The sequence below is a fragment of the Dendropsophus ebraccatus genome, chromosome 5 (genome assembly GCF_027789765.1).
Source record: "Dendropsophus ebraccatus isolate aDenEbr1 chromosome 5, aDenEbr1.pat, whole genome shotgun sequence".
Taxonomy (NCBI): domain Eukaryota; kingdom Metazoa; phylum Chordata; class Amphibia; order Anura; family Hylidae; genus Dendropsophus; species Dendropsophus ebraccatus.
Window position 1 is genome coordinate 19,711,952 of NC_091458.1, and position 13,920 is coordinate 19,725,871.

The 13,920-nt window shown below is 45.7% G+C and overlaps 1 protein-coding gene across 2 annotated transcripts in view; it reads left to right on the forward strand.

The window, feature by feature from the left end:
* The window catches only part of SESN3 (sestrin 3), a 67,258-nt gene that overhangs the window by 39,928 nt on the left and 13,410 nt on the right, over positions 1 to 13,920 (forward strand). Inside the window, exons 2-6 of one of the 2 annotated variants that reach the window (XM_069969631.1) lie at positions 502 to 564; positions 3,997 to 4,194; positions 5,289 to 5,471; positions 5,558 to 5,794; positions 11,581 to 11,728. In XM_069969631.1, the coding sequence (XP_069825732.1) occupies positions 502 to 564; positions 3,997 to 4,194; positions 5,289 to 5,471; positions 5,558 to 5,794; positions 11,581 to 11,728 (829 nt within the window). The remainder of the gene's footprint in view (positions 1 to 501; positions 565 to 3,996; positions 4,195 to 5,288; positions 5,472 to 5,557; positions 5,795 to 11,580; positions 11,729 to 13,920) is intronic. The other variant, XM_069969632.1, reaches the window with a different exon arrangement.

The window sequence follows — 13,920 nt, forward strand, 5'->3', positions numbered from 1 at the left end:
GCTGAGCAGGCCTAACAGGTCATGACCTGCGTCCCCACTCAGACGTGGCAGGGACAAAGCTGCGGCATACTGGCACCAGTGCTGGAGTGGGAGAGGTAAGAGCATGTTACTACTTTCATCCTCCCCAGCAATCGCTAGCCCGGAGTTCCCCTTTAAACAACAAAATTAAAGGGTTAGTCCAGCGACATGGTCCCATGTGCTCTCCACAGTTTATCATGGAGAGGCGCACAAATATTCGAACTATTCGGACTCTTGGATTAAACTCACCAGGCGTTCCTCTGTTGCCTTGGTAACAAGCATTGTCACCCAGCTTTTTCAGAACCAGCTGGAATTCTTTCTCTGTATGAACTAGGCCTTAGGGAACTATTAGCCCTGCTATGAACATGGTGGCACACCACACTATCCGCACAATGTCACACCCTGAAGCACTTCATAGAGGACAGGTCAGACGTGTTACATGAATTCAGTATTTTATAAGACCTTTTGTCCATTTTATTTTAGGATAAGAAAATCATAATGTCCCAACCATCAAGAGGACCAAGTGCCTATATACCCGAGAAAGAGGTAAATGCATTCAGCGGCTTAATATAGAGCGATGGGCCAGGCCTTATAGATGTGATCAGAGATCATACAGTCACATGTCAGTGATCGATTCTACAATAATCTAAGAGCTATAGGAAGCCGCCATATATGTAAGCTGCTGCTGCTGTCCGTCACGTGCCGTGGTCCTGTGTGTGTCTGTGTGTCTATGTGTTGTGTGTCTACAGATATGGAAAAGACCACCAGAAATATAGTATATGATGGAAACCTTTTTCGCTGTTCTCCCTGAGTTCAGTGATTGGTGTGTTTTGTTGGTCTATTTTTCATTTCTCCTGGTAGCCAGAATCCTGCTCCACACTGATGATGGGCAAATACCCCGAAACAGCTGTCTGTGGATGAATGCCTAGCCTTGGTAAACCTTGTCTTATATTACACTCGCAACAGGGTTAGACTTTGACTTATAAGTCCCAATGCTCGCATTATCAGGGTGGAAGGCACCCCCCTTGGCAACAGGCTTCCTACTCTGGAGTGAGGGATATCCGGCTATTCCCGTGTTTTGAGACTCACAACTGAGGCTCCACGGACCCCTTCTTTGCACATTCAAATTTTGTTGGGGGCAATCAGTGGAGACTCTTAAATGAGAACTCCATTGGATTTTTTTCACTGATTTCCCTAAGTTCAGTGATAGGTAGATAGGTAGATAGATAGGTAGATAGATAGGTAGATAGATAGGTAGATAGATAGGTAGATAGATAGGTAGATAGATAGGAGATAGATAGGAGATAGATAGGAGATGGATAGATGAGACATAGATAGATAGATAGATAGATAGATAGATAGATAGATAGATAGATAGATAGATAGATAAGGAGATAGATAGATAGATAGATAGATAAGGAGATAGATAGATAGATAGATAGATAAGGAGATAGATAGATAGATAAGGAGATAGATAGATAGATAAGGAGATAGATAGATAGATAAGGAGATAGATAAGGAGATAGATAGATAAGGAGATAGATAGATAGATAGATAGGAGATAGATAGGAGATAGGAGATAGATAATAGATAGGAGATAGATAGATAGGTAGATAGGAGATAGATAGGAGATAGATAGGAGATAGATAGGAGATGGATAGATGAGACATAGATAGATAGATAAGTAGATAGATAGATAGATAAGGAGATAGATAGATAGATAAGGAGATAGATAGATAAGGAGATAGATAGATAGAGAGATAGGAGATAGGAGATAGATAATAGATAGGAGATAGATAGATAGGAGAGAGATCGATAGATCCTGATTATGTAACATAAGTATGACTATATATATTTATATTATACAAGCTGTTCTTGCTGTCCGCTTTATCATTACTCCATTAATATACCCCAGCACACTTGTGAGTATAAGGAAGGAAATAGGAATAGGAAACAGGAAAGGGATGAGCATCAGGGAAAAGAGAATGCACTTATTATTATGCGTCCATGTCTGCGACCTGCCGGACATCACGCTAGCTCAGTGCTCTGTCATAGGTGAACAGCTGATATGTGTATATGAGCCTGGGGATACACTGGGGAGCAGTGTGGGCGTGCTCAGTGAGGGGTTTAGGGCGTCCTGTGTGCTGCTGGGTTACATATACATATTACAGGGATCTAGTCCTAGCACAGATCTTCAGTTAAAGAGGAGACCATTTCCAGGGTCTATGAAAGGTGGGCACTGGGGTGGTGAGTGGGCACTGTGGGGTATGTAATGGGAACTGTGGGTGGTGAGTGGGCACTGGGGGTAAGTTGTGGGCTCTGTGGGTGGTGAGTGGGCACTGGGGGTATGTCGTGGGCATTGTTGGGGTGGTTTTATGCCCGTCAGCACATGGCTCCTGCTATGGGGGAAGCCTTTGCCTCTTGTCATCCATCTCTTTCATGTTCTCGGGTTTCTCTGTGATCGGGGTCAGTGGGTTTGTCAGTGCTGAGCTTGCATCTCTGCCGGGTGGAGGATACAGGCCATGTGTTTTCATTCCAGCTTAAAATAACTCCCAGCTGAACAGAGAGGGGACGGCAAGTGTCAACTAATGCACAAACTATACAGATATATATATTTTTTTTAAAAGCCCATGAATGGTTGTAAGGTCCCTTTAAGAGACCCCTTATCTAATGGTGGGTATGGGGTTTCTCTGGCAGCCCTCTGAAGAATACCAGAAGTCATATATAAAACATTGGCGCCTATATGTTTTTTTTTGTTTTTTTTTTTTACTTTATTCTGGATTTTCCAGTGGAGCAGTTTCAGCCGTCAAACATAGCAAAAAGTTTCAATTTAAACTTTATTGTGAAGCCAAATAAGCCCACAGGCCCTGTATATCATAGACGCATGGATCTTCTATGGGAGCCTTGTGGCTAAAGCCAGCAGAGTTTGGAGCTGTGTATCAGATAATTAAGCTTTGCCTCTGAATTGGACAGGTTCATCATCTATGTGACGTAGTGTAGGATATATAGTGTCAGGCTGTGTTATACGGAGGGGGGTGGTCACCCAACTGGGTATATAGTGAAGTTCCTTTAATCTGGTATCCTATAGTCCAGAAGTGCTTGGGCAATCCAGGCATAATGGATTGTAAGACTTCAGATGTAAAGATACAAATTAGCGAAGATAGATAGGAAATGAATGGATGGATGGGGAATGGATGGATGGATAGGAAATGGATGGATGGATAGGAAATGGATGGATGGATAGGAAATGGATGGATAGATAGATAGATAGATAGATAGATAGATAGATAGATAGATAGATAGATAGATAGATAGATAGATAGATTGATAGGTAGGAGAGATGGAAGATAGAGAGTCCACAACACACCAGCTCAGGTGGTACAAAAAGTGTAGTTTATTCCAAAATGGTGAACAGACAGATGCAACGTTTCGATAGCCTCACGCTATCTTTCTCAAGCAAGTTGCTTGAGAAAGATAGCGTGAGGCTATCGAAACGTTGCATCTGTCTGTTCACCATTTTGGAATAAACTACACTTTTTGTACCACCTGAGCTGGTGTGTTGTGGACTCTCTATCTTCTATTTGCGGAATCCTTGGCCTGAGGACTTATTCCCTGAGCATCCGCCTTATTGGATCTGGATGTGCGGCTTGTTTTCTACTTTCTATCTAGGTAGGAGAGATGGATAAATCATAGATGGATAGATCATAGATGGATAGATCAGATTTGAGATCGATATAGATGATATATGTATAATATAATGATGTGCAACAACCTGATTGGTTTACATGGATAATTCCTCTGTGTGAACAATGGCGTAGTGAAAGCTCACTGTCTTTTTCACTAAATCCTCTGGAAGACAGAACTATCTGGAATAGACGTCTGGTTTTCTTATGACTGTAAATCTTGATGCTAGGACGTTGGTTTATATAAGGAGGCGTCTGCCTTCTAGGCTCCTGAGTTGTCTTCTTTCTCTGTTAGTTTGGCCAAACCAATGATGTGGTGACGCTCATCAACCGGCTGGTGGAGGAGTACAGCACATCCGGCCGCCTGGACAACATCACCCGAGTCATGAGCCTCCACCCGCAGTACCTGGAGTCCTTCCTCCGCACACAGTTCTATATGCTACGTATGGACGGACCCCTGCCTTACCATTACCGGCACTACATCGCTATCATGGCAAGTATTCCTGTCCATGTGTTCTGTTTCAGTGGTTTTGTTATGATATTGCATTATTTCCTGGGACAAATACTGCTTTGTTGCCCTTTTGTACATGCAGATACACAATGGTGTAAATCTTGAGCACAATTCATACACCTGCCAAGACTGTTACATCGCTGCCTCATACAGCATCAGTCAAAATGTTTTCTAATACAGTGCCAGGTATATTTACCTCTTATACAGTGTCAGATGCAGTGCCCCCCTCATCGGTGTAGGCCACAGTGCCCCCCTCATCGGTGTCGGCCACAGTGCCCCCCTCATCGGTGTCGGCCACAGTGCCCCCCTCATCGGTGTCGGCCACAATATTGTGATTCAGCATAACCCAGCGTCCTCTAGTTGTTGGTGAGGCCCAGCTGGGGAGGCAGTTTGCACAAAAGTTACTATGATCTGCGCAGTCCTTTTGCTGTTTGCAAATATCTCCATTTCAGCAACATTATTACTGGCTTTATTAGAATCTAGAGCTTGGGAGATAGGTGAAAGGTAGCCCTTGCATTATTTTCAGCTTTTAAATGGACTTTCACCACAGATAGTGAGGCCCAGGCATCCTCTTGGTCAGTCTGGTGAGGCCCAGGCATTGCCTTGGTCTGTTGGGTGAGGCTTCTGTAAAAAAAAGTTTGAGAAGCACTGCTCTATACACCGCCAGCCTCAACGTGCCCACAGAATACTATAGTTACAACACACTCTCTCATAAATATGGATGAACCTCCAGAAAGCAGAGATATGGAGGCTCCTCTACTTCTTCTAGAAGTTGGCCCAAATTGGGAGCCTCCCAGTAGCGGCCTATGACAGATTGCTTATGCTGACAGAGATGGTCATCGCCTATGAAGCATCTATGTATAATCAGCCATAATACCTAAACACCAGAGCACCCCAACCCTTCACAGTCCTGTGGCGGCTCCGGCTAGGTGGGCAAGTGTGCGGTTGCATGGTGTACCTTATGGTACGTCTATTGCATGCACCTTTTTGAGGCATTCCTCCATATTTTTGCACTTATTGCACACCAGACCCCGCCTTGCCCATTAAATGTAATGGCATCTTCTCTCTCCTTTCAGGCTGCGGCGCGGCACCAGTGCGTGTACTTGATAAACATGCATGTGGATGAGTTCCTGAACACCGGCGGATCCTCCGAATGGCTTAACGGGTTGGAATACGTCCCACAAAGGCTAAAAAATCTCAACGAAATCAACAAGCTCCTCGCACACAGACCATGGTTAATAACTAAAGACCACATACAGGTAAGTGTGCCCACTATGACGCTCGCTCCAGTGGCCACTTACCATCGCACTTGTGTAATCCTGAACATATCACTAATGTTTTCCAGAAATTGGTGAAAACCGGAGAGAACAACTGGTCACTGGCAGAGCTGGTGCACGCGGTGGTACTGCTGGCTCACTATCACGCGTTGGCAAGTTTTGTTTTCGGCAGTGGCATAAATCCGGAGAGGGATCACGAACCTTCCAATGGGCTCCACCTAGTGGTGAAAAACAAGCTTTGCGTTTGTGATCTTGCCAATGACAACAGTATAGAGAACACGGGCCTGATGAGTAACAGCACTGAGGTCAGCAGAACCCATGAAATCTCTGTATATGTTCAGATATTGTATTGTTAGTATTCACTTCTTATGATGAATGTACTGGTAGTCCAGAGCTTCTTCCGGTCAGTAGCCCCAGATCATCCGCCTTAAAGGGGTTATCCAGGCTTAGAAAAACGTATTTGTTTGTTTTCAGCAACAGCGACACTCTTGTCCTCAGTTTGGGTGGGGGGATTTGCAGCTTTGTTCCATTGAGGTGACTGGAGGTGAATTGTAATATTGCACACAACCTGAGGACAGGGGTGATGCTGCTTTTACAAGAAAGTAGCTGTGTTTTTTTCTAATCCTGGATTAACCTCTTTAAGTTACAAAAGCTATCAATGTGTATGGGGATATTGGGAGAGATAGCAGTCTAATGTGTATTGATCTATCGGGAGAGATAGCAGTCTAATGTGAGTGAGGATATTGGGAGAAATAGCGGTCTAATGTTAGTGAAGCTATTAGGAGAGATAGCGGTCTAATATGTATGGGTATATCAGGAGAGATAGCGGTCTAATATGTATGGGTATATCAGGAGAGACAGCGGTCTAATGTGAGTTGGGATATTGGGAGAGATAGTGGTCTAATGTAAGTGGGGCTATTGTAAGAAATAGAGGTCTAATATGTATGGGTATATCTGGAGAGATAGCGGTCTAATGTGTATTGAAATATATATCAGGAGAGATAGAAGTCTAATGTCTATGGGTATATATTAGAAGAGATGGCAGTCTAATGTCTATGGGGTATATAGGGAGACATGGCAGTCTAATGTGTATAGGTATATATTGGGAGAGATGGCAGTCTAATGTCTATAGGTATATAGGGAGAGATGGCAGTCTAATGTCTATAGGTATATAGGGAGAGATGGCAGTCTAATGTCTATGGGGTATATAAGGAGAGATGGCAGTCTAATGTGTATGGGTATATATCGTGAGAGATGGCAGTCTAATGTCTCCAGGCAGGCCCGGACTGGTAATCTGGCAAGGCGGGCAAATGCCCGCTGGGCTGGCCAGATTACCAGTCTGTGGGCCGCCCGGGCTGTCTAATAGAAAAAAAAAATAATCACCGCTGCGGCCCGCTCCTGACATGCTCCTCCAGTCCAATCAACGTGGGGCCGATGCGGCCCGCCGCTGTGGCCCCTCGTTGATTGGCGGAGCACGTCAGGAGCGGGCCAGCCGGGCCAAGGTGAGCGGGCTGTGGTGGCGGGAGGGGGCTGCGGTGGCGTGTCTCCGCCCCGTTGTTCCCCTCCCAAGTGCCGAGGGCCGCAGACGTGCCGCGCGCAGGCACGTCTGCAGCCACCTCCACCAGGCCCCCAGCGGTGACGTCACTTCCCTGACGCGCCGCTGAGGACCTGGAGGAGAGAGAGGAGAGCCGCCGCCGCCGCCGTGGACCGAAGATACAGCCAAGGAAGAAGCTTCTGGGAGCGAGGTGAGGTGAGAATTTTTTTTTTTTTTTAACCCCTTCACATGTGGCCATGCAGGGGGGCTATTCTATATGGCAGGGGGGGCTATTTTATATAGGAGGAGGATGCAGGGGGGCTATTCTATATGGGAGGGGGTGCAGGGGGGGCTATTCTATATGGGAGGGGGATGCAGGGGGCTATTCTATATGGGAGGGGGTGCAGGGGGGGCTATTCTATATAGGAGGAGGATGCAGGGGGGCTATTCTATATGGGAGGGGGTGCAGGGGGGGCTATTCTATATGGGAGGGGGTGCAGGGGGGGCTATTCTATATAGGAGGAGGATGCAGGGGGGCTATTCTATATGGGAGGGGGTGCAGGGGGGGCTATTCTATATGGGAGGGGGATGCAGGGGGCTATTCTATATTGGGGGATGCAGGAGGCTATTTTATATGGGAGGGGGATTCAGGGGGCTATTCTATATTGGAGGGGGATGCAGGGGGCTAATTTATATGGGAGGGGGATGCAGGGGGCTATTCTATATGGGAGGGGGATGCAGGGGGCTATTCTATATGGGAGGGGGATTCAGGGGGCTATTCTATATTGGAGGGGGATGCAGGGGGCTAATTTATATGGGAGGGGGATGCAGGGGGCTATTCTATATGGGAGGGGGATGCAGGGGGCTAATTTATATAGGAGGGGGATGCAGGGGGCTATTCTATATGATAGGGGGATGCAGGGGGGCTATTCTATATGATAGGGGGTGCAGGGGGGCTATTCTATATGGGAGGGGGATGCAGGGGGCCATTCTATATAGGGGGGGGGATGCAGGGGGGCTATTCTATATGGGAGGGGGATGCAGGGGGGCTATTCTATATGGGAGGGGGATGCAGGGGGCCATTCTATATAGGGGGGGGGGATGCAGGGGGGCTATTCTATATGGGAGGGGGATGCAGGGGGGCTATTCTATATGGAAGGGGGGGTGCAGGGGGCTATTCTATATGGGAGGGGGATGGACAGGGGGGCTATTCTATATGATAGGGGGTGCAGGGGGGCTATTCTATATGGGAGGGGGATGCAGGGGGCCATTCTATATAGGGGGGGGGGGATGCAGGGGGGCTATTCTATATGGGAGGGGGATGCAGGGGGGCTATTCTATATGGAAGGGGGGGTGCAGGGGGCTATTCTATATGGGAGGGGGATGGACAGGGGGGCTATTCTATATGGAGGGGGATGCAGGGGGCTATTCTATATAGGAGGGGGATGCAGGGGGGCTATTCTATATGGGAGGGGGATGCAGGGGGCTATTCTATATGGGGGGATGCAGGGGGCTATTCTATATGGGAGGGGGTGCAGGGGAGGCTATTCTATATGGGAGGGGGGTGCAGGGGGGGGGCTATTCTATATGGGAGGGGGATGCAGGGGGGCTATTCTATATGGGAGGGGGTGCAGGGGAGGCTATTCTATATGGGAGGGGGGTGCAGGGGGGCTATTCTATATCGGAGGGGGATGCCGGGGGCTATTCTATATTGGAGGGGGATGCAGGGGGCTATTTTAAATGGGAGGGGGATGCAGGGGGGCATTCTATGTAGGAGGGGGATGCAGGGGGGCTATTCTATATGGGGGGATGCAGGGGGCTATTCTATATGGGGGGTGCAGGGGGGCTATTCTATATAAGGGGATGTACAGCAGGGGGGCTATTCTATAGGGGGGGGGGATGTACAGCAGGGGGGCTATTCTATAGGGGGGGGGATGTACAGCAGGGGGGCTATTCTATATGGGGGGATTTATAGATGAGGATGTTGCTGGAGCATGAAGCCTAAAATGTCTGTCTGGCAGATCCCGTGGAGAGGAGTCCTGGCCAGAGAAGCCTTCATAATGGCCGGAGCCAGATGGAGAAGAAAAGGAAAAGTGGACGTCTCTTCATGCAGAGAAGACACCTACTGTGAGTCACAGGATGTAACTGCACTATAATCACTTATAATGTCTGCAGAACCTTTATACAGCTGGGATCTACCTCAGTATCAGGGGTGTCACACTCCGGCCCTCCAGGTGTTGCAAAACTACAATTCTAATCATGCTTTAGCTGTCCAGGCATGATGGGATTTGTAGTTCTGTAACAGCTGGAGGGACAGAGTGTAACACCTGTGTTCTATGGTCACTGCTTTGGGAGAATATTGGTCTTTATATAGTGGCTGTTATTTGGTGCCAGTATAGTGGTATCCAGTCACTGTATGCTGAGAGTAGTGGGCATGGTGTGATGGTATAGGGGTATTATCCAGTCACCGTATGGTGAGAGTAGTGGGCATGGTGTGATGGTATAGGGGTATTATCCAGTCACTGTATGGTGGGAGTAGTGGGCATGGTGTGATGGTATAGTGGTATTATCCAGTCACTGTATGGTGGGAGTAGTGGGCATGGTGTGATGGTATAGTGGTATTATCCAGTCACTGTATGGTGGGAGTAGTGGGCATGGTGTGATGGTATAGTGGTATTATCCAGTCACTGTATGGTGGGAGTAGTGGGCATGGTGTGATGGTATAGTGGTATTATCCAGTCACCGTATGCTGAGGGTAGTGGGCATGGTGTGATGGTATAGTGGTATTATCCAGTCACTGTATGGTGAGAGTAGTGGGCATGGTGTGATGGTATTACTCGTATTATTGGTAATATTAGTGTTTTATATATGGATTGTATATATGGATATATATATATGGATTTTATATATGGATATATATGTGGATTGTATTCAGTCACAGTGTAGCGGTATTAGTCATTATGTGGTGGTAATGGCCGTGTTCATGGTGTGGTGATATTATTTGTTACTTATATACTGGTAGTATTGGCAATATTGGTGGGTTTGCTTAGTAACAGTATGGCAGTAACGTGTACAGTATGGTGATAATATTTGCTTACTGGTGTTATTAACTATGACAGTGTTATCATGCACAGAAAATTCTTACCCATGTTACCATTATATATCCTTCAATTTTTCCTGGGGCCCTACTGATAGATAGATAGATAGATAGATAGATAGATAGATAGATGGATATCCAGTAGGAAATGGCTATCTAGCAGCTTATTATGTAGCTTTGACCGCCATTATATGGTGTGCAAACATAGTCAGGATAAAAGGTATTTAAAAAATATTGTAACTTTTGTCCAAAAACAGCACCACCCCTGTCCTCAGTGTATGGTTATTACAACTTGGCTCCATTCACTTCAATGGAACTGAGCTGCAATACCTCACACAAACTGAAGAAGAGTGTGGCGCTGTTTCTGGAAGAAAGTGGCCATGTTTTTCTCCTATAAAGGGAATCTGTGAGGTCCGTACCAGGTCTAGGGCTGTAGCTCTTAGCAGACAGGGGTGAGGGAGATATCACTGATCTTTAGTCCAGTGTAAACTTATATAATTGTCCTTTTCATTTCCAACTAAAGTTTCACAACAGCAGCGGCAGCAGCAGCACTAACCTATACGTCCATCAGTCAGAGCAGGAAGGGGCGGGGCAGAAAGTGCTGCTGTGGCTCCACCTCTGTGACACTTCAGCTGGTAATGAAAAGAAAGATTATAGAGGTTTACAGTGGACTAAAGATCCGATCCCTGATCTGTACGCTGGGATCTACAGCTGTGTTACCTGGTATAGACCTCACAGGTTCCCTTTAAGGGCACGTTCATACCTAATCCAATGCGGATTTGATGCTTCTGATTTAATCAGTTGAATGAGTGCATATATATGTGCCACATCAAATCCACAGCAGATCATGTTATATCATTGTTTTTAGGTGCTGGTGGTGGGGTTCACATGTTAAAGGGAGTAGTGGGGGACATGGCTAAATAAAGTAGAATTTGCAACAGCTCGTATTTTATACCGCTATCCATGATATATAGGGAGGGATATGATATGTGGGCTGCTGGGGTTTGATTGCCAGGGCTGATTTTAAGTCCCAGTCCGGCCCTGTCTCCAGGTATTTAAGGAGAGATGGCAGTCTAATTTGTATGGATATGTAGGAAGAGAAGGCAGTCTAATGTGTATGGGGTGATGGGAAGAGATAGCGGTCTAATGTGTATGAGTATATAGGGAGAGATAGCAGTCTAATGTCTATGGGTATATATGGCGAGAAATGTCAGTCTAATGTGTATAGGGGGATGAGGAGACATGTCTGTCTTGTATATATGGAGAATCAGGAGAGGTAGCGGTGTAATGTGTACTGAGGATTGAGGAGACATGATTGTGGCTTGGCTGGTCTCCGTCTATAAGTAAGGTGTCTTTCCAGCTTTTACCTCAGCTGGGCTTGAAGTTGATTTGACCCCTGTCAATGACCCGTAATATAAAGGTCTATATACTTAGAGTTGATAATATTGAATCGTTTGCAGAATACGGACTATGAAAGTGAGATAGAGCTTTTAATGGAAAGAATGAAGAAGTTACAAGAAGAACGAGAAGAGGAGGAGGCATCGCAGGAGGAGATGGCCACCCGCTTCGAGAAAGAGAAAAAGGAAAGTCTGCTAGTTGTCTCCGGGGGTGAGTGCGGCACAATTATTATAGATTATAATGATGTAGTATAGCATTGTTACATCCAGCTCAACATCATCATTCCCAGAGATAACGGGCTATTCCAATCTTAAGTGTGACTTTAAGCAGATTATTTTCCCATTGAAATCAATGGAGAGTTTGTATTGCTGCAGGTTGGCTTAAAACCAAAAATGATGGAAATAACAAAGTGCATTAATCCTAATGGGTAGAGAAGAATTGCAGACAGGTCACCAGGTCTCCTTTTTTCCAATAAGTGTAGGAGACTTTGAATGTGTTAAACAGGAAAAATCCCTTTAAGCACCTTTTTGTGCTATGCACCATGTTCAGGAAACTGTGCCGCAGTTCACACAATCTGTTTATCTGATCTATCTAAAACCAGATAGAGATCTGAGAGGCGGAGCGGAGCGGGCCGCCCCTAGTGATTGACCCTGAACTGGTTATACATTAAGTTATGTAACAAGGAGCTATGACGGGATTTCATAATTGGGAACAGGTAGCGGCCTGTGTCTATGTGTCTGCGGATATTGGATCTGGTAACCTTTGCTTTGTAGCAGCAAGCTGCACTCCTGTAACATTTACCAGTCATTTATCTCCCAGAGAGACCGCGCTTCTGGAAAGGCATGACGTAGGTTATAAATGGTTAAATATTAATAGAGCGCTCCGAATGAATAATGACGGCCACTCCCCCGGCCTGATATGACTGATAACAGGGAACAATAGACTGCATTCATCTGCATGGCAAATACAAAGGTCGTCTAAACTTTAGGGTCAGCTGTCCTTTTATTGGAAAATTTCACCCAAAAACTCGCTAAATCTTATGGCTGATAGGGAGATCTCTCCGGTGTACTGAGGGGATCGGTGCTGGTTGGTGCTACGGGCTGTAGTGGTTTGTACCATTAGCTATGTGGTTCTTAAGTGCTGTGACTTCCTGCTGAGGTAGGGGAGGAAGAGCTGCTTCATTCACTGCCTCATACACTGCCGAGTCACATTATTATGACCAGCAGATAATATCCAATGGTTAGGTTCATCCCACAGATGATAATTCAGGATTATGTCTGAGGAATTAGGGGACCAGGGTAGTACATGGAAGTCTTGGCCAAAGTTGGACATTTCTGGTTATATTGCATTGTCTTGCTGGAAGGTTCCATCCGCCCCAGAGAAGACAATGGGGGAGATTTATCAAACATGGTGTAAAGTGAAACTGGCTCAGTTGCCCCTAGCAACCAATCAGATTCCACCTTTCATTTTCCAAAGAGTTTGTGAGGAATGAAAGGTGGAATCTGATTGGTTGCTAGGGGCAACTGAGCCAGTTTCACTTTACTCCATGTTTGATAAATCTCCCCTAATCAGCATGTGTGGGTGTACATAATCTGCAGGGATGGAGTCATACCCATATCGCTGAGAGCACCTCCACATGGATGAGTGTGATGTTTCTCTCCTGACACGCCAACGTCCAGAAGACTCCAATCTTGATTAGGGATGAGTGAATTTACAGTACTAGTAAAGTGAAGTGCCTCGCTGGGCTCAGCAATCGGCTTGTCAGCTGGCTGCCATTGAACTCTGTGCCGCTCTGCTTCGGGTGCCTGGAAAAGCTGGATCCAGTCGTGGGAAACTTTAGTCCTGGGAAACCTTTCCAGAGTCCAAAGGCAGCTGGCTGACAAGCCGAGGCACTTAACTTTCCTAGTACTGTAAATTCGCTGATCCCTAAGGCTGGATTCACACAGCGTTTTTTAAATGAGTTTTTTCTATCCATTTTATGCAACAAAAAAAAAGAATGAAAAACGGATGCATTTGTGTGCATCCCTTCTGATCCGTTTTTCTATTGACTCTCATTATTAAGAAAAAGGTGTTTTTTTTTATTTTTTTTTAAGTGTACACAAAAAATGTGGTTGAACATTTTTTTTGTACGCAAAAAAAGATGCGTTTTGATCCATTTTTTATTTTTTAAATTGGAAGTTTTATAGAAAAACAAATCAAAATGCATTCCTTTTTTTTTATCAGGTTTTTTTTTTTTTCTTGCATAAAACAGATGGAAAAAAGCAATGTGAACCCAGCCTACTCCTGATACTACCAGGAAAACTGAAGCGTTTTTTGCTGATGTAACTTCATTATAAGAGGAGCAGTGACCATCCATCTGCTCTGGAGCCCCATACACAGGAGAGTTCACTGATCTCGTGTTA